This window comes from Dacryopinax primogenitus (assembly GCF_000292625.1).
Source record: "Dacryopinax primogenitus strain DJM-731 SS1 chromosome Unknown DACRYscaffold_6, whole genome shotgun sequence".
Lineage (NCBI taxonomy): Eukaryota > Fungi > Basidiomycota > Dacrymycetes > Dacrymycetales > Dacrymycetaceae > Dacryopinax > Dacryopinax primogenitus.
In genome coordinates this window covers 146,809-164,329 of record NW_024467203.1, presented here as the reverse complement: position 1 = coordinate 164,329, position 17,521 = coordinate 146,809, and the positions used below count along the sequence as shown (strand labels likewise).

Here is a 17,521-nt window from a genome sequence, read left to right as displayed (position 1 = left end):
CGGGGGCTGTGTAGCGGAAGCAAGTTTGGCCTGTTTTCGACGGTCGTCACACAACGGCACATTGCGGTCCTCCTCGACCCTTCCTTGCTCTTCATCTACCAACGCCAACTTCAGCGCGTCTATACCGTCTAGTACATCTACCGTCGCCGTCGCGCATCTTGCGTTCCTTATTCTTTATTTTCTATCAAGACAGCAACACAGCGGCGACAAGATGGTCCAACCCACCCGGCCAGCACAGCTCATTGCTTCCTTACTCCTCTTATTGTCCGCTGCAACGGCCCAGGACGTCCAATACGATGACATCCATAACATTACAGACTTGGAGGGGACGTGGGCCTCTGGATCAGGTCACGTTCAGACTGGAATCGTACGTTCAACGCGTAGCTGGATGGTTATCGTGAACTGATTGGTTTTCTCAGAACTTCGCCAACCCTGTAACCGCGACGTTTAACGCTCCTACAACATCTGGTATCTCATACTCCTTGTATGTTTACTACGTTCTTGTGTCGCTATTGTCGCTTATCTTCTCTACAGCACGGACGATGGTTACTTCGAGGAGGCGCAGTACCGTTTTGGCTCCAATGGTTCGTCGTCCGGTCATTAGATTATCAAACCCTGACCATCTGCGTAGGATCAATGCCAAACTGCATCACCGCCGTGCTCATATACCAACATGGCACCTACGAGCTCATTCCAAACGGATCGATGATACTTACCCCGTTCGGCTCAGACGGTCGCATGCAAGTGCAAGACGCGTGCGGAGCTGTTACCAACCAGATCATGCTCTACAACACTACCGAGCTGATGCTGCAGTGGCGGATCTTTGCTGGACCGACACTACAGCTGTACCAGTTCGATGGCAGCATGCTTCCGCCCATGGCACTCTACTACAAACCGCCTAACATGCTCCCCACGTACCCGCTTACCAACTTCTCCGACCCCAACATCAGCGGTGAGGGTGTCCCCCTTCCCGTTATCCATCGCCGTTCGCACATTTTCGAACCGCTCCAGGAGAGGCATTTCGAGGAGGAGCACATCACCGTCAAGCGCAGTGGTGCCATTCGCTTGAGGGGTGATGCGCTGGCGCTGGTTACTGGTACACTTGTTGTCATTGCTGGTGCAGCGATGATGATATGAGTATTTATAGATACCTGGTAATCGTTCTGGTTCATGGACTTTCCGAACTTTCCCCTGTTCATCTTGCATCTTTACACTTTATCGCGTACTAGTCTTATGTTGCCTGCAACAGCATCATGTATGAAAGTCACTTCGCTCAAATGGATGGACATTCACGCCCGACTTCCGCATAGGCAAATGTATTGCCGCAGCATGGGCAAAAACAACCCAACGCCATTCATCTGACCGAATTCATGCTTTGGGGATAATTATGCATTTTCACCGTGCTATACACAGCGGCCCCTAGGTTTTGTACGCTTCTCTCCCTGCACTCCTTGGCGGCTAGTGGTGCTTGTTCTTGTGATGCCCTACAAATGCTGTCAGCAAACGCTGGAGAAGAGATCGGAACAAATCCATACTGAGATGCACTAGAAAGAAGGATATCAGCATCACGCACACCCACGTCAACAGCCTCACTCACTGAAGTAATCCAAAGAGTACCCAAGGAGCATCAAGCTCAGAATCGTGCCATAAATCGGCGCTGCGCTCGCATTCTTCCCATCCCAGTAACGAGCCTTAATACCCGTGCTCATGGGCGGGGCGGGGCCTTTGGGCAGCTTGCTGTAGAAATCGACGACACCGCTCATCTGGGCACCGACGGAGCCGCCCGTCTGTGCGCTTTTCAGACCTGCACCTGGCCGATGGGGGGAAAGAGGGACGTACGACAGAGTGAGGAGAGGCGATCTTTGGAGGGATGAGCCCTTCGAGGGCACGGCGGATGAGCGTGGTGCGCATTGGTGAGCAGGGAGGAGGAGGAGGAGGAGGGGACGGAGTAGGGCGCTGTGGGTGATGACGGGAAGAGCAAGAGGGACGGGTACAATTGGACGGCATCGGAGGGAAATGCCTCCGATCGGCTCCGTGCCTTGGACTGCAACTCTTGCTTCTCGACCACCCTCAACAACAAGCAATAAGGAAGATCAATGGAAACTCAAGGGAAATATCGACTGATGATTATACTAGTATCCTTACTAAATATGGTGCACTTCGAATGGAACTTGACTTCATATCAGCTTGCGGTACTCAACGTCCTCTGGCTCTCATCAGGTCTAGCTGGGGTCTTAGCCATGGAACTCGCAAAGGCAATTTGATCATAAGCTCTTGGATTGCGGCGATATGCGATTCCGTATTGATTCTGATAGCTCTCTACCGGCGACAGATCCTCTTGGAGAGAGAATAATCCGCGGATGGGTCCAATCTGCCTCTTGTTTATTTTAGGGACTCTTCATACCAAGCCGGCTATTAACCGTACAAGTGCATCTCGCCCTCACCTGCCTCTAGCCTGCATTCTATGGTATGGGATGTACCAATTTGTCTTCTCATCTTGTGGTTCTCTTCGAATGGTGTGCTCCTCACTTCACCGCACCTATGGGCACGCACAATCCTTCATTGTCATACATTTGGAAGATGCGGATAATGGCCCATTCCCCCGATATGAACGAGGCCGTCTCCACTACGAACCTTGTTTCCATATTTTATCCGAACATCCGCGGGCACTAGGAGTTGCCTCATCCCCTGGCGCGGAGCAACCAAGGCGCAAGAGATGACGTGCCTGCTTGTGACCTCATCACGTCGACATGGCCAAGTCTCCTCAAAGCACCATATTCTGGATGATCTAACAATCCGAATCTGCGACTGCGTCTGCGAAAGGAAACCGTTCCTTCAGTGGGTGGGATTCTGCTACCCTTTGCCTCTAAATAACAACCGATGATGATTCCTTATGCAACCCCAGGTTTCCTAGGGAATTAACCGTTCTGATACGGTGCGGCTGTCTCCCTGCACATGGAACGTCGCTTCTTGTGGTGTAAGTCTTGTGACTACTATCCTTGTCACCGTGGCTCTAAGGCTGCTACCCTGGAGTGCCTGCTGCGATTCTGGAATATTTTCTTTCCCGTCGCGGAATACCGGACGGAATGCTTCTAGGGACGAAGCTGAATCAACTAGAAGATCAACTTCGGAGACTATCCGCGAACACATGTGGAGCTAGCATTTCCATCTCGATGGTCAGAGCTGCGAGTATGTGTCCCGTATTATTGCAACTTTATCGGGTGCTCTGCGGCTTGGTTTTCCGCAACACGGTTGCGAAGAGAAATAGAGGACGTCAACTTATCGTAATCGTCCTATCTTCTCAAATAGCCGATAGAATGGAATATAATTCTTCATTCACGATAGATGCGATCCATGCGCCATCAAGTCCGAGGCGGAAGCATTCCCTCCCAAAAGAAGAAGCAAGTTGTGCTGGCAAGCGCCCTTTCCGCCTGACCTACAACGCCCCTCCTGCCAACACCCACCCCATTAATCCCCTTCAATTCCTCTCCTGACATCGAGCGTACGGATACATCCAAGTTTTATATTGACCGTGACTCCGTTAGGAAACCGCCTCTCCATTATACCTGGACATTTTCCGACTGTGGCGTTCCGAGAGCCAATTCCGCTCGGGGGCCGAGATGCTTTCCGAGAGTCGCCTATCTTGTGACATAAACACATTTTACTTCGGCCCAGTTCTCTATGCCTCAGTGCTGAAATGGTCTGATCTCGGACTTCGGAAATCCACGCCAAGACACAAGACAGGGCTGTGTTCTTTTGTGACGGGCCATGAGCGAATTCTTGGCAGCTAAGGGGGAATGTCAAGTGCTCCGTACTCTGACCCACCCGCCTCATAATCTGCCGCATGTCGTTGGTCTAGCTGCTTCCTCTTGATCCGCCCTCATCTACGAGGTATGTCCTATCACCTGCTGCCTGCTTCCCCTAGGGAATCTGGCGACTCCGACTCATCCCTCGACGAGGACCTGCCGGTGAAAGAGGACACCAATGGGCCTGAAACACTGTCGACCGTCCAAGTTCGTCTGATCTTGGTCCAACTGTACACAATCGTCATCTTCTACGGTATGGACTCAACGATAGTAGCAACCCTCGCTACGCCGATATCCAGTGCCTTTGGCGAGCTACATCGTGCTGCGTGGCTGAACAACGCCTACCTGCTGACGGTCGCGTGCTGTGCTCCACTCTATGGTAGACTATCGGATATCATCGGCCGACGGAAAGCGCTAGGTATCGGCTTGGCCGTTTTCATTCTTGGCAACGCCCTTTGCGGCGCAGCGGGGAATATGAACGTTCTTATTTTGGCCCGACTTTTGCAGGGGGCGGGGGGCGGCGGGGCGGGACTGGTCGCCACTATCGTCATATCGGATATCACGCCGCTGAGGGATAGGGGGTTGCTGAAGGGTGTGAGTGCTGTGTGCTGGGCGAGTGGCCAAGGGCTAGGAGGTGTCTTCGGGGGGTTGATCGCCGATGCTGTAGGATGGAGATGGGCCTTCCTATGTATGTGGAACATCGGATCCGTTCTCGCCTCGCACTGACAATAGGCAGTCCAATTGCCTGTCCTTCTGTCGATATTCTGCGGACTGATGAACATGATATCTTATGATCTGGGATATCAACGTCCTGCCGATGCGTCGCTGAGACGGAGATTGGACTGGAACGGCTCCGTACTGTTCTTCATTGGTGTACGTCCTTCCCGTCCTGCACCACTTATAGCTGATGCTCTGCAGATCGGGTCCTTAGTGTTCTCCATAGCATATAAGACAAACGAAGACCTGTCGTGGTCCCACCCGCTAGTAGCGCTCACGCTTCTCCTCTCCATCCTAGCCAGCGGGCTGTTCGTCTACATAGAGCTGCAGACGGACGAGCCGGTACTAGACCTGCGCCTGCTTGGTAACCCCAGCCTGGCATGTATCGGGGGCACGTCCTTCCTCTCGAGCGCAGCGACTGTCTGTAAGCGCCCGTGCCCTGTCCCTGTGTTTCTTATCTGATAACAATAGCCGTGGGGTTGTACTTCCCTATGCTGCTCCAGATTGTTAGAGGGAACAGTGCGAGCAGCGCAGGGATGCATCTTGTTCCGAACACGATTTCCACTGCCTGTGGGGGGATCGTCTCCGGCCTAGTGAGCAACGCCCTGCCTACACGACACTTCTAACGAAACTAATCCTGCGCAGTACATCCGCAAGACGGGGAGATACTACAAGCTCATCCTCTTCCTCGCCTTTCTCCAGCTGCTCGCCTGCTTATCCCTAGCATCTCTCAACAGGACCACGTGGGAACCTGCGACATGGCTCGTCCTCCTCCCCCTCGGATTCAGCACAAACGGGTACAACGGGTCGACTTTCAGTCCGTCTCCTCTCCCCTATACATGTAGCGCTTGACACGAGTGCCTGACCGTGTTGCCTAGTCGCCTTACTTAATGCGGTCGACGCCAAGGACTTGGCCGTCGTGACGTCCATGGCATTCATGTTCCGATCCTGCGGTACGTCTCCCCCCCTCCCTCCTTTCCCACCTCTGGAGAGAGCAGTACCTAAGGAGCAGCAGGTCAAGTACTCGGGATGGCTTTCTCCTCCGCTGTTCAGCAAACAACCTTATCCGTCAGCCTCGCCCACAGACTTCCAGCGTCAATCGCCCCCCAGGTAACCCTTCCCCCCTTCCGACCTGCCCTGCAAAACCTCGCTCATGCATTTGTATCCAGATAATGGCAGAAGTGAGGAAGAACGCCGCCTCTATTCTCTCCCTCCCCCCGGAGCCTAGGGATGCGTGCATATCCGCGTACAGTACCTCCCTGCACGTAGTTTTCCTCACCAGTGCGGGATTGCTAGTGGGAGCAGGGGCGCTGGCCGCACTTGTATGTCCTTTGATTTCTTGGGCGGTTGGGTGTTTCGGTTGCTGATGAAAGTAGATTAGGGAACGGGAGATCGAGGGTGGGCGCACTGAGAAGGGGGAGGACGAGAGAGGGGATAAAGATTAGGAGTAGGAGTAAGCGTTGGTTATGACTAATGAACAACTTCCTGCATGGCTGAGAAGATCGGTACGGTTCATTTGAGTGAGAGAGGAGTATGCCCTCCCTATGCAGAGTAAGAATAGGAAGGTACTAGAAGGGGGAGGATTTGAATACTCACCTGAGGTGTGTCGTGTGGCAAGACGAGTACCGAGCAAAGTCCCCAAGACCAGAGAACTCTTCAGAGCTATCGAAGATATGCAAACACCAAGAAGACAATGGGGTATCTTGCAGCTACTCAAATGAACTCAAGTGGGCATCCGGACTTCCTGCAGCGGTGCAGACACCATCAAACTCGGGTTGTCATTTTCGAGCACTGAGAAAGCATCTCGGAATGTTGGGATGTTGGTCCTGTTAGCGGCAGGTGGCAGCCGCACTCTCGTCGTTATTCTACTGTTTCTGATGCTGTACTCATTATTGTTACTGATGTAGGAGCTCTGATGGCCCTGACCACAGCTACATGTAGATTGCCACCTATCAGCTGCCACCTGCCGCTTACGCGCTGGCATCCGAGACCGCCGACCGCCGATGGTCAATTCCACCTCCCGATAGGGATAGGTCTACGGACGGCTAGAGTCCAGGGATTATATTATGCTATGCGAGGTTAGGTTATGTCCTCTCGGCAGATGGAAGATAGGTCACAGGTGGCAGGTAGCTGATGACGCATTGCACTGCTTCTTTTCCTTCGTTTCCCAGAATGGACTAGCTGGCGCTGCTGTATACGGGCCATCTAGCCAAACGACAAGAAAGTTCACACCTCCACCGTCTCGGAAATCCAGGCCTTGTTCCGCACAAGTGATCCAGCTTTAGGGAAAAGAGTTTAGGAGATGAGAGCCGAGAGGGGAGATGTCGTTACCTAATGCGTGGGATAAGGGGCAAGATGGTCACGGTCGTGTTTTGCCCTGGATACGAGTGGACGTTGGTGGATAGCATGACGTGACTGATTGGATGATCGAGCCACGAGGTTCCACATCCTTGCTGTTGGTGCCCTCATTCTTCAACATCAACAGATTCAAAGGGAATGACGTACCTTTTATTCCCTCAAAAACGACTGTTGTATTGGACATCGGCTTGTGAAAGGTTGTTCCCTGTACGTATACACTGTAGGCCGATCCGATGTCCGTACAAATCTTGGTGGCTGGGCTCGTACCATCCCCTTTAGCCAGTCCACTAGCGGTAAGAGATTTTCCAGTCCGGTGTGAGGAGGCGTATATCACATCATATCACATCAGATCGTATCACATCAGATCAGGTCAGGATGCTCCAGTTGCATGCGGTTAGAGGGGCCAAGCAGCCAATGCCGCGGGAGGACCTGGACGGGTATAGGCAAGTGATGACCAAATCCGATCTGATTGCGTGTACTGAGAGCTGGCGTTCATGCATGTGTTGATACTGATCCGCGAAGTTTTGAGAAAGCGCTTCTTTGGGAATTGGAGGCGGCTTCTTCTGTGCATGGTGGGTGATGATCGAGCGCCTAGAGAAGGGGATCACGCGTTGTCAAAGTTGGAGACCCTGGACGACGGTTCACAGGGTACGAAGGCAAGGAAAGGGAAAGGGTGCACGGCTCGTCGGTGGTTGGACAAGGTGTGATAAAGATGTATAAGTGATTGGCACTGCCTGCTTCTCCTAGTCCGTGCGGCCCCGAGGTTGTCCCCTTAGTCTGAGGATGAGGATGAGCCATTGTCCTGTCGTTGCCGTCACTTGTGTACGTTGACTGGCTGCCGATTGGATCATCCTGGTCCACAAGTCCTGCCGGGGCGAGAAAGATCCGAGTGTGGAAGATCAACTTCACAGGAAGGTAGGTGCAGGAGCTAGAAGCTCTCCCGGTAGTTGCTACATAATCGGTGAGGTGGCTTGCTCCCCAAGTACTCTTGCTAGTAAAACGACGTCATGTTAGAGCCGAGCGTCTGGCGTCTGGTATCCTTCCACACTATTATGCGATATTATGGGAAAATATGGACCGGTGCGCGAGGTGGGAGGTGGGAAGCGAGCGCCAGAAGAAGAAGAAGCAGAGGCGGAAAAAAAACGACGCCGTCACTTCGGTAAGGGATACTTCTTGTTCCGAAGCCGAATGGATGAGTGCATGGTGATTATGTAATCCCTGTGAGGGTTTTTCCGATAACTCTGCGCAGCCGTGAGCGCTCTCCGTTGCAGGGTTCGAGCGCCCGAAAAAAAAGAAAATTATTTGCGCGCTAACTGTATTTCCTTGCCTTATGCCTTATGCCGGCGCACGCTCTCTCCGGTGTAACAACCTGTCATTAATCATCTCCGGTGGAGCGTTGTATGTGTGGACAGGTGAGTAGTGATGGACAACGGACGCGCTTGGTTACATTTTTCCTATTTTTCCGTTTTATCATTTCATCATTCCATGCATCGGCAGGTCAGGGCGACATGACAACGCACATTAGCACATTACACATGCATATGAGAGAAAATAAACCGGAGCTACCCTGCGCAGCTAGGCGCTACCCGGCCCGGTGCTTTGGGGGATCGATGTACGGGGCTTGGTAGGTGGGGAGGAGGGGGAGCGTGTGAACCCAGACTTCCCGCGCGAGCGCTTGTTGCGTGCTAGTGCATATGGGGGATTGATCGGTCTATCAGGAGATGAGGCTTTCAGCTGCAAGAGGAGGGGATGTGGGTTGTGGTAACCGGGATAGGGACGAACTAGGATGTGAGGTATGATGGGAAGTTCCTGGTCTTGCTGACTGCTTGCCAGCCTCCTAGTAGTGCTGCAGTATTACTCCATTGGCATGCCTCCCGAGTCGGGAGGCGAGTCGTTCCGAAGTGAGGCGGATTGGCGCGTGCTCCTGCTCCCAGCTTCGATTCTGAGCACTGCAAGGGGGAAGAGGGGGGCAGGAAGCGACCGCACTGGGCATGGAGTTATGAACTGCGAGAAGCACTTAGATTCGGGGAAATTCTTCGATGAGAGGGTATATCTGACCTCTGAACGCACGGTGTTTGATGCTCAACCCCCGTTGGACGCCACACTGCACTACACACCACCGTACGCCTCAGGCACTGATCGTTTTGGTGGATGAACGGTGTAATTTCCTATTCGTGTTCGAACTCGTACCCACAAGTGTATTCGTACCCTTACCACGTTCCACACACATACGGTGTAGGGATGGCGGAATGGGATGAATGGGGTATCGAGCAGCTGGCATGGCAGATCCAGATACAAATGCAAGGAGGAGGAGGAGAAGGAAATGTGGGGGCACCGCCCTCTGCTGCTGACAACCTCACCGGGGAGGGTCCGGCGCAACTGCCTTCCTCGAGCAATTCAAACTTGAACGGCGTCTTCACTTTCGACTCGTATTCGCAGATGCAGCATCAGTATGACCAGGCGCAGGTATTTGGTTTACAAAAGCAACAGCAACAGCAGCAACAACAGCAGTCGCAGCCATTCAATTTCGACCCAAGGTTCACCTTTACGCCAACGGCAACACCAAGTAATTGCAACTCGACAACCCAAACACCGGCGCTAACATTTACCTCGACATGTTATCAACGACACAGTCATGGACAAGGCAAAGTCACTTACCCAAGTGCATCACCTTCCACTTCAGGCACTTCCGAATCTGTGTCACCAGTACACGTCCTCTCTAGTATCTCGCCTCCACCAGGATCGACATCAGCACCCTCCTCCTCACCCTCCGTCCACCACCACTCTGATCCGGCAGACGATCCCTTCTCCCCCCCGCGTATCCCCATCGCCTGCTCGATCTGCCGCCGACGGAAGACGAAATGCGATGGTACGCGACCCAACTGCGGGAACTGTGTACGCCGGGGTGACGTGTGCGAGTACGAGCTAGTGCAGAAGCGTCGTGGGCCGGATAGGAAGCCGGGGACGAGAGTCAGGTCGGTGTTTAGCAAGAGACTTGTGCTGGAGGCTGGGGGTGTGCTGCCTGTTGTTCAGAAGAAGAGGAAGAGGGAGGGTGAGGAGGAGAATCGGGATGTGACAGTGAGGAGAGGCCGTTCTGGGTTTAGTGACGTTAGTTCTAAAAGGAAGAATATCAAGTTAGAGGTGGGTTGATTGGGTAGGCAGGGAGACGATGCTGACGTTCGTATGGTGCAGTACGAAGAGCCCCCCTCGCCTATGCCTTTCCCCGCTACGGAGTTCTCCCAGCAATCGTTCGCGGACATCCTCCACCCTGCAGCGTACATCACCGAGTTACTAGACGAGGGGTGGTCGAAGATCCGTGAGGAGATAGAAGCAGAGGCAGAGAAAAGAGTAGGAGAGGCAGAGGCAGAGATCATCCGCCAACCCAGCGTCGACTTTGCTCGCAAGACGTGGTGGGACTGTCTGCTGGACATGTACGCCAGCAATAGGGAGACATCGTGGGCCACCTACCGTCCTTAAAGGACGATGACTAGCGAACTAATGGGATAAAACAGGTACAAGCAAATCCAGAGGGACATTGCCTACGTGTTCAACTTTTCGCCCTACTTCATCTCCTACTTCAATGTCCCTCTCTTCTGGTCAACCTTCCATTCACCCAAACAGAGAGACACCCTCCAGCCCTCGCTCATCATATCCTTCCTAGCGCTGGCGACGTTCATGCGTTCATCGGAACTCGGCGCAGGGCTCACAGGGCGCCAACGCGCACTCCAGATGGCCGAGATAGCCAGAGCCCACCACCAGTCCTCCATCGACGCAGGGTGGATCGACGCCGGCATCGCCCAAGCAGCATTCATGCTCACGCTATTCGAGATGTGCCCGCACCCGGCGTACACAGCGCACAGGCTCACCAGCAGCTTTTGGGTCCTCGATGGCGTACTCACCGCTCTTGGCTGGCCGAGCATGGATGCACCCGATAGCGATGCGGCGGTGTTCATCCCCGGCATGGTACCTTCCGTCAAATCCTCACTTGGAGAACCCACGCAGACCAAGCTCGTTCCCTCTTCCCCGGCAGCAGGAACAGGCTGCTCGTGCATGCGCGTCTCCCTTATCGCCTACTCCGAGCGGGCAGCAAACATCACCCCTCTCTGGGCAGCCACGCCTGCCTGGGATCCGGACTGGACCGAGCTCGAAATACGGCGAGAAGAAGCTCGTCGACTCGTGTGGAACTCACTCAACCTCATGTCGGGGCATACGAGTCTCACGCTCGCTGCTGGCGAAATGGCTGCAGACTACGCCTGCACGCGGCCGGAAAACTACGCACTGCTTTTCCCTGGGGAAACGCTACTCCGCTCGCCGGCCTGGAAGGGGAGGGAGACCCAGCATCCGAGGGACTCGGTCTGGGGCGTTTATGCCCGCCTGGCACTGTTGTACGGCGCGTGCTGGCGCTACTTTGAACACGATGCGTCTTCTCCCCCGCAGACTATGGCTCGGAGGCCCGCGTTGTGGTCCGGCGTACCTGCGCTGGGTAGCCTGGTCCAGAGGACTGAGAGCGACAAGGCACAGTTTGCGTATCGCGCGTATGTGGAGACGCTTGTCCTTGAGGACATCCTGGACCGGCATGGGTGTATGGGGGAGGGGTCCACACTATTCCAAGGCAGAGAGTTCCTCTTCAAGATACGCGTCATCATTAGCCAGGGGTTTACAAAGCATTTCCCCTTTCCGGAGACGTGAGTCTGTCGTTGTTCACTCAGACGATCGCTGACATTTGGCAGGGAAATCAACCTGGCGTTCCATAAGCGCAAAGCCGAGCAGTGGCTTCGCCACCAGATGAACCTCGCCCAGCGGCTCATGCAAGGTCTCAACTCCGTAACGGGGATGCACGCGTCTGACCTCCGACTCCGGCCTTTCCTCCTTTGGTACTTCGCCCTCCAGAGCCAGCGCTGTCTACAGTTTCACACCACCGACCCCTCCCTCACTGTTGCCCTCGACGTGGCAGACGCGTGGATGATGCCTGTGGACTATTTGACCCAAATATGGCCTTGTGCGAACCTGGACCCGTTCTTTGAAGATCTGAGGTCCAAGATCCTTCGGGCGAGGCTTGCAGCGGGAATGCCGCCTTTCCTTCCTCGAGGAAAGCCGATCGAGTTCGTAAACCCGCTCCTGTCTGAGCCGTCCGCTGCTACCTCCGCGACCTGGTCATGAAAGCTTCTGTACTCTGTCTGTTTTGCTCTATGAGCAGCCTCTCCCTCGGGTGTGGATGTCATCATCCTGTAACATCATAACACATAATTTCATGTTTGCATCCTCCTTGTCTGGTTCTTTCCATGTCTTGTCTCTAATCAGATTTGCAAATCGGAATGTACGAATATATTGCTGATGATGGTTGCCATGTTCGACGCGTCTGTTTTTCATTACGACGCGTCCCTGAGAACCGTAATAAAAGCGGACTGAGCGCGGACTTGTCTTCCTCACCCCGTCTAATCACTTCCCCACCGTTCTCACACCTACACCTCTCTGCATTTGCATACCTTTCGCGAGATACCCATGTCCGCTGCTGCCTCATTATTTGAAGACAACTCGCCTCCTACACCTGAGCCGGAAGACGCCTGCACTGAAGAAAATTCTGCACCAAAGTCATCCATCCTCGACGGCGCGATCTACTTCGATGACCCGCTGCCCTCTCTAGCGCCAACGATGCAAGCTTCCAATGTTGTCAAGACTGTAGCCAAGACGGCTGTGAAGGTCACAGAGACGAAGACTCATACTCTTACTGCTCCTGCGGCTGTTGTTGCTGGAGAAGGCCTGAAACGACAGAGGAGCTTGATGGACATGTTTGGCGGGACGGCGAAGCGTGCTAAAGTGGATGGTGCTGGTGCTGCTACGGTGGTTCACAAGCGCGTCATATCGTCTTCGAATGGTGTCAATACGCTCAACTCGATCCCGTTCTCGTTGAGTGCTTATAAAGCGAGCTTGTCCCCGGAGGAGAAGAAGTATCTTTCTCTCGAATGCGAGACTATGGGCCTCACTTGGTGCGCGTTGTGTTCTTCTTTCGAGGGTTGAGTTACTGACAACCGTCAAGGCTTAAGGTGTTGAAAGACGAGATCCGCAAGCCCTACTTCCTCGGGCTCAAGCACTTCCTTGAAACCGAAGGAGTCATGAGCCCCGACGTCAAGTCCACCAAGGTCTTCCCCCAAGGTTCGTAGCACCCTTCACATTTGCGCACTGTCCTGTCCTGACACAATACGCTAGCAAAGGACATATACTCGTGGTCGCGCTATACACCCCTTGGCAAGGTGCGGGTGGTAATCATCGGCCAGGATCCATACCACAACGTTGGGCAGGCGCACGGCCTTTGCTTCTCCGTCCCCCCGGGAGTCACTCTACCGGGATCGCTGAAAAACGTTTGTTTTCTTGCTCTGGGCGATAAGTTTCAGATAACTCATCAGATACGTAGATCTACGCGGAAATCGCCTCTTCATACCCTTCGTTCGACCCACCAAAACATGGTTACCTCCTCTCTTGGGCGCGATCAGGCGTACTCCTCCTCAACACGTCCCTAACAGTGCGCGCTCACATGGCAGGGTCGCACGCCCTCAAAGGCTGGGAGACATTCGTAGGCGAGGTGATCAAGGCTGTCGACCAGTGGGGAGGAGCGAATATCGGAAATGCGGGAGGCAAAGGAAGAGGAGTGGTCTTTATGGCCTGGGGACAATGGGCACAGAAGAGAGTTGCTGGACTAGACAAGAAGAAGCACTGTATCCTGACCTCTGCGGTATGCCTTTCTTTTGTCTTACAAGAGCAAGGGTGACTCTATGTGCTGCCAGCATCCTTCGCCCCTCTCGGCGCATCGCGGTTTCCTCGGCAATGGTCATTTCCTGAAAGCGAACCAGTGGCTCCAGGAACGGTACGGCTCTGCGGGTCAAGTCGACTGGTGTAACCTCTCTATTGACGGGGAGCCGGCACAGGGGGAACTTGCTCCCTCTGCATCACAGGAGGAACCCCTTCCTCCTGCTTCACAGGAAGGGGGAGAAGTGGTTGAAGAGGATTCTACTAAGGCGTGAAGTGCCTGGGATGTTGAGGGATGCCTGTTTTGTATCATACGCTTGAGGGTTTTCTGTGTGTTTTGTATCATATACACCTCGTTGACTGAACTGTTCTAAGAACAGTGGCACCACAGTCCACTCACCACCATCCTTTTACTCTCTGTCGGAGGCTCGAAACGCTCAACTTGATCCTGTCGTGCCCAGGTTGTTGTACATTCCTAGGCTTCAACTCGCAAAAACAGTTGGGAATTGTGGGTCTCCGACATTCGGCAGTTTGATCCACCGTCCTTCCTCCTTCCAATCCCACCTGTATCCTCCGCACTCTAGCACTTCAACCTCTCTAGCAAGCTCTTTCTCAAGCGCGTATTGCTCTGAAGGTGTGGCGGGCATGTCGATCGCTGCAGGTGGTGGCCAATTGCCCATACGTATTCGAGTAAGAGGGATCCCAGAGGACCGACGACGAGACGCAATGGTTGTCAGCAATCGGATATGACTTGGCGTCGCCCACCAGAGAGACTCTATCGTTTGTAGTTTGGGACAAAGGACTAGGGATGATACCCCGACCACAGATGTGATGTTTCCCCGTAAGGGTTGAAGACATGGCATCCCCAGCCTGCGCAGAGGTGCGACGCATTCTTCCTCCTCAAAGGGGCTCCAGTGACCAGCAGAGACGAGTGTCAAAACCTCCAGACCGGGTGTGACTCGGAGTATTCGGTCGAAACCTCTCAGTATTCCACCTTGGACCGAGAGCGTCTTTAGGGGGGAAGGCGCACCGTCTGGGCCAGACGAGGCAGTGATAAACTCAACGAGGTCGTCAACGTAAGCGTCTTGTTCGTCATGAGCATCAAAGGGGGAGAAAACAGATAAAGAAAGACTCTCGATCTTGGGAGCCGTAAGTCTTCCGAGTGTGTGACCGTGACGCCCAACGCATGTTGATTTGAATGTGAGGCTGCGCAATTCTGGGAGCGGCATGCGTGGCAAGTGAAATCCAGGCTCAGCCCCAGCCTGGTCTTGATGCTGAGGATATACCACGAGATGTAGTCTTTGGAGCTGGGGAGCACACTTGAGCAGTGCAATCAGGCGTGATGGAGTGTACTGCATCTGCGGGTTGAGTTCTAGATGAAGACGGCGACATTGGAGGAAGGCAGTATATTCAGGACGGTGGACCAATGGGAGGGGCATGTTTTCTAGTTCAACCTCTACTAGTCGCGGGAGGCTGCATAAAAGTAGTAACTCCATCGTATCACGTCCGAGCTCGTCCGTTGTCGTTTGATAAATATCAATCCGGAGGCGACGCAAGGTTTCTCTGGTTTGAGTGACGCACTGGACGATCGCGTTCATGCCCTCCGCGTTTGAAGTGCTCGCTTCGAGAGTGAGAACCGCGACACGGTTAGTGCACACATGCATGTATTCGTTTATCATCATTCGAGAATCCTGGAACTCTGGAATATGCATCTGCACGTTCAGGAGCGATTGCTTCGAGCGCTCCAGATTACTTGTGTACATGTCACTGAGGGCTCTCAGGCTGGCACTTCCATACCAGGGATGAATCGGCTTGAAATCTTCGTCTGCTAGGTATTTGGGGGTTGAAAATACCAAGCTCGACCATACGTTCGACATATCTATTACGATTGCACGCCAACGGCGGGAGATGCAGGATACAAGTCGTGGAAAAGTCCCGAGGCAGAAGCCCTCGCCCTCAATAACTTCATCGTCGCAGCCATGCTGAATGATAAGTTGTAGGATATCGTCTGACAGGCGGGATGCAGGGAGAGCGCATCGTTCCGTTTCTGGCTAACTTGTTGTAGTCGACGATGCAGGGCTGATTCAAGCTCGTGAACCTTCGATACCGCGACATCGTCCGATTGAGTGAAACGAGAAGGACCGAGACATTCTAGGATAGCACAGAGGCTTGTACAAAGACCAATAGCTTGAGATAGCAAAGCAGATCGCTGCTCGGGCTGCTGGCGTTCGGGCATGGCTTCAATCACCTTGTCTGCTGCCAGCAGGTATTCCTGGGACCTTGGTTCCAGGTCTTGAGAGACGAAATGGGGGATTTTCTGCATCCGTGTGGCTGTATCTTTCTCGTCTGACTACCGGATTAAAAGGTGGACCGTTTGCCCTTTAATAGTCGGTCTTATTCATATTCTGTGTCCTCTTCCGGCTCTTTTCCCTTCTAACCACCCTGTGTCTTGTCTGGTCCTTAATGGAAGGTATGTTAGTCACATTACAATACTTTATCTGTGCTGATCAAGTATTGTCTTGTCTTTTCATCTTGTTGTTTGTCTGTACATGTCTTGTTGTCTAGAAATCTGCATTGTGTCTCTGGTTGATGTCAGTGATGGCCTGCTTCTTCAAGAAAATGGCCATTGGATACTGTATGTGTCAGAACTAAGACTGTGGTATGACTGTCTGTCCTGTTTTGTGACTGTTGATTCTATGCATAATTCAGCATTCTTGCAAGATCCTTGTGATGTCATCCTTACCAGCTTGTCATTATTGTGTCTGGTTGATGTCTTTCCATACTTTATGCGGACTGAACTGTTCAGAATTCTGGATTTCAATGTTCACAGTGTTCTTGCTGCAAAACATTCATCCCGTCCTGATTTGGTCAAGTTATTTAAGTCCCTGTCCTGTTCTTGAAGCACTTGTACTGACCTTTGTCACATATTCCGTTTACGGTGGAGTAGGTGGCATGTTCATACATCTGGTTGTACTGAGTCTCAGTTAAATGCAGTTCCTCTGGTTGTACACATGTCTACTTCTGACAATATTCTAATCAACTGTCAGTTGCCAGTTTCTACTTCTACTCCTGTCTTTCCTTCAATCATGTCTTTGTCTGAAAAGCATTGGATTGTTGATACTGTCAGTTCTGTTCTGTCCCTGGATACCCAACAATGTTTTCCATGTGTGGCATGTGGTATATCATGTACTTTAGTGGGCTTGCTCAACATATCAGTTAATGCTGTCAATTTCTCCTTGTTAACTAATCCCGAGTTACTGGACAGGTTATTGCTGATGTCTTACAACATTGCTGCATATAGCAGGGCCCTTCTTCATCCTGATGGACTTTCTGATAAGACTGATCAATGTGGGAATATCTGGTTATGGTCAGCTTTACATGTTGGTAAAGTTCCCAAGTTTGCATTGTCTAACGGATACTATTTCAGTCATGATCATGTTCTGGACCAGGTGAAACAGGCATTTGGTTCTGCTTCTGTCTTTGATCTGATGCTGATTACTGGGGTGCAAGGTACAACTATTATGTTCAAGTACAGTGATAAACCATTAACAACTGATTATGGCAGTACACATGCCTTGTCACAGTCTTATACTAAAGGTAATGTAATGGTTTTGTCACAAGATTCATTAACTTTGAATGCTGTTTTACTGCTGCCTCCAGATGAAGTAGGTAAATCAGTTGTTGTCTTGTTTGCAAATGGATTGTCAAGAAATGACCATGCTATCAGGTATTTTTGGCCAGTATTGGTCACTCCTGGTATTGTCCATATTTTAATTACCTTTCTTTTAGATTGGAATCCGGCATATTCTTATACTGGGTATGGCTTTCCTGGTCCATTGTCAGGGCACCAGCTCATTGCTTGGTCAAGAGACATGACTAAGCCTTTATGACATGGA

At 52.5% G+C, this 17,521-nt stretch overlaps 7 protein-coding genes across 7 annotated transcripts; 4 read left to right on the top strand and 3 right to left on the bottom strand.

Annotated features, from left to right (window-relative positions):
• The first annotated feature begins 114 nt into the window (after positions 1-114).
• DACRYDRAFT_65122 (uncharacterized protein) lies at positions 115-1,297 on the top strand. The gene is made up of 4 exons (XM_040775774.1): positions 115-367; positions 420-484; positions 535-584; positions 632-1,297. The coding sequence occupies exons 1-4, from the start codon at positions 212-214 to the stop codon at positions 1,135-1,137; spliced, it is 777 nt and encodes a 258-aa protein (XP_040629877.1). The 5' UTR covers positions 115-211; the 3' UTR covers positions 1,138-1,297.
• An 85-nt stretch (positions 1,298-1,382) lies between these two features.
• Positions 1,383-1,943, bottom strand: DACRYDRAFT_21348 (F1F0-ATPsyn F). Its single transcript, XM_040772351.1, has 4 exons — positions 1,840-1,943; positions 1,598-1,787; positions 1,536-1,544; positions 1,383-1,484 (listed from the first exon to the last, which is right to left on the bottom strand). The coding sequence occupies exons 1-4, from the start codon at positions 1,909-1,911 to the stop codon at positions 1,459-1,461; spliced, it is 297 nt and encodes a 98-aa protein (XP_040629876.1). The 5' UTR covers positions 1,912-1,943; the 3' UTR covers positions 1,383-1,458.
• Positions 1,944-3,893: 1,950 nt separating this feature from the next.
• Positions 3,894-5,968, top strand: DACRYDRAFT_106156 (MFS general substrate transporter; the record flags this gene model as incomplete). The annotated part of the gene is made up of 9 exons (XM_040768213.1): positions 3,894-4,494; positions 4,543-4,679; positions 4,725-4,947; positions 4,995-5,116; positions 5,169-5,340; positions 5,402-5,476; positions 5,539-5,633; positions 5,693-5,845; positions 5,900-5,968. 9 exons carry the CDS (start codon positions 3,894-3,896, stop codon positions 5,966-5,968), a joined length of 1,647 nt encoding a protein of 548 aa, XP_040629875.1.
• A 1,306-nt stretch (positions 5,969-7,274) lies between these two features.
• Positions 7,275-7,742, bottom strand: DACRYDRAFT_21347 (uncharacterized protein). The gene has a single exon (XM_040772350.1). The coding sequence runs from the start codon at positions 7,677-7,679 to the stop codon at positions 7,473-7,475; it is 207 nt and encodes a 68-aa protein (XP_040629874.1). The 5' UTR covers positions 7,680-7,742; the 3' UTR covers positions 7,275-7,472.
• A 1,717-nt stretch (positions 7,743-9,459) lies between these two features.
• DACRYDRAFT_77804 (uncharacterized protein) lies at positions 9,460-12,041 on the top strand (the record flags this gene model as incomplete). Its single annotated transcript, XM_040776290.1, has 4 exons — positions 9,460-10,022; positions 10,074-10,336; positions 10,394-11,566; positions 11,612-12,041. Exons 2-4 carry the CDS (start codon positions 10,095-10,097, stop codon positions 12,039-12,041), a joined length of 1,845 nt encoding a protein of 614 aa, XP_040629873.1. The 5' UTR covers positions 9,460-10,022; positions 10,074-10,094.
• Positions 12,042-12,407: 366 nt separating this feature from the next.
• Positions 12,408-13,900, top strand: DACRYDRAFT_77801 (uracil-DNA glycosylase; the record flags this gene model as incomplete). The annotated part of the gene is made up of 5 exons (XM_040776289.1): positions 12,408-12,868; positions 12,919-13,034; positions 13,089-13,240; positions 13,294-13,611; positions 13,664-13,900. The coding sequence occupies exons 1-5, from the start codon at positions 12,534-12,536 to the stop codon at positions 13,898-13,900; spliced, it is 1,158 nt and encodes a 385-aa protein (XP_040629872.1). The 5' UTR covers positions 12,408-12,533.
• Positions 13,901-14,107: 207 nt separating this feature from the next.
• DACRYDRAFT_106153 (uncharacterized protein) lies at positions 14,108-15,502 on the bottom strand (the record flags this gene model as incomplete). The annotated part of the gene is made up of 1 exon (XM_040768212.1): positions 14,108-15,502. One exon carries the CDS (start codon positions 15,500-15,502, stop codon positions 14,108-14,110), a length of 1,395 nt encoding a protein of 464 aa, XP_040629871.1.
• Positions 15,503-17,521: the final 2,019 nt, after the last annotated feature.

Excerpts from the sequence above, each read along its gene's own strand:
- DACRYDRAFT_65122 (XM_040775774.1), top strand. The coding sequence starts at position 212 with ATGGTCCAACCCACCCGGCCAGCACAGCTCATTGCTTCCTTACTCCTC. Across the intron at positions 368-419 it reads GTCACGTTCAGACTGGAATC|AACTTCGCCAACCCTGTAAC; the intron begins GTACGTTCAACG and ends TGGTTTTCTCAG. Across the intron at positions 585-631 it reads GTACCGTTTTGGCTCCAATG|GATCAATGCCAAACTGCATC; the intron begins GTTCGTCGTCCG and ends CCATCTGCGTAG.
- DACRYDRAFT_21347 (XM_040772350.1), bottom strand. The coding sequence starts at position 7,679 with ATGGCTCATCCTCATCCTCAGACTAAGGGGACAACCTCGGGGCCGCAC.
- DACRYDRAFT_21348 (XM_040772351.1), bottom strand. The coding sequence starts at position 1,911 with ATGCGCACCACGCTCATCCGCCGTGCCCTCGAAGGGCTCATCCCTCCA. Across the intron at positions 1,788-1,839 it reads TCGCCTCTCCTCACTCTGTC|ACGGGCGGCTCCGTCGGTGC; the intron begins GTACGTCCCTCT and ends AAAAGCGCACAG.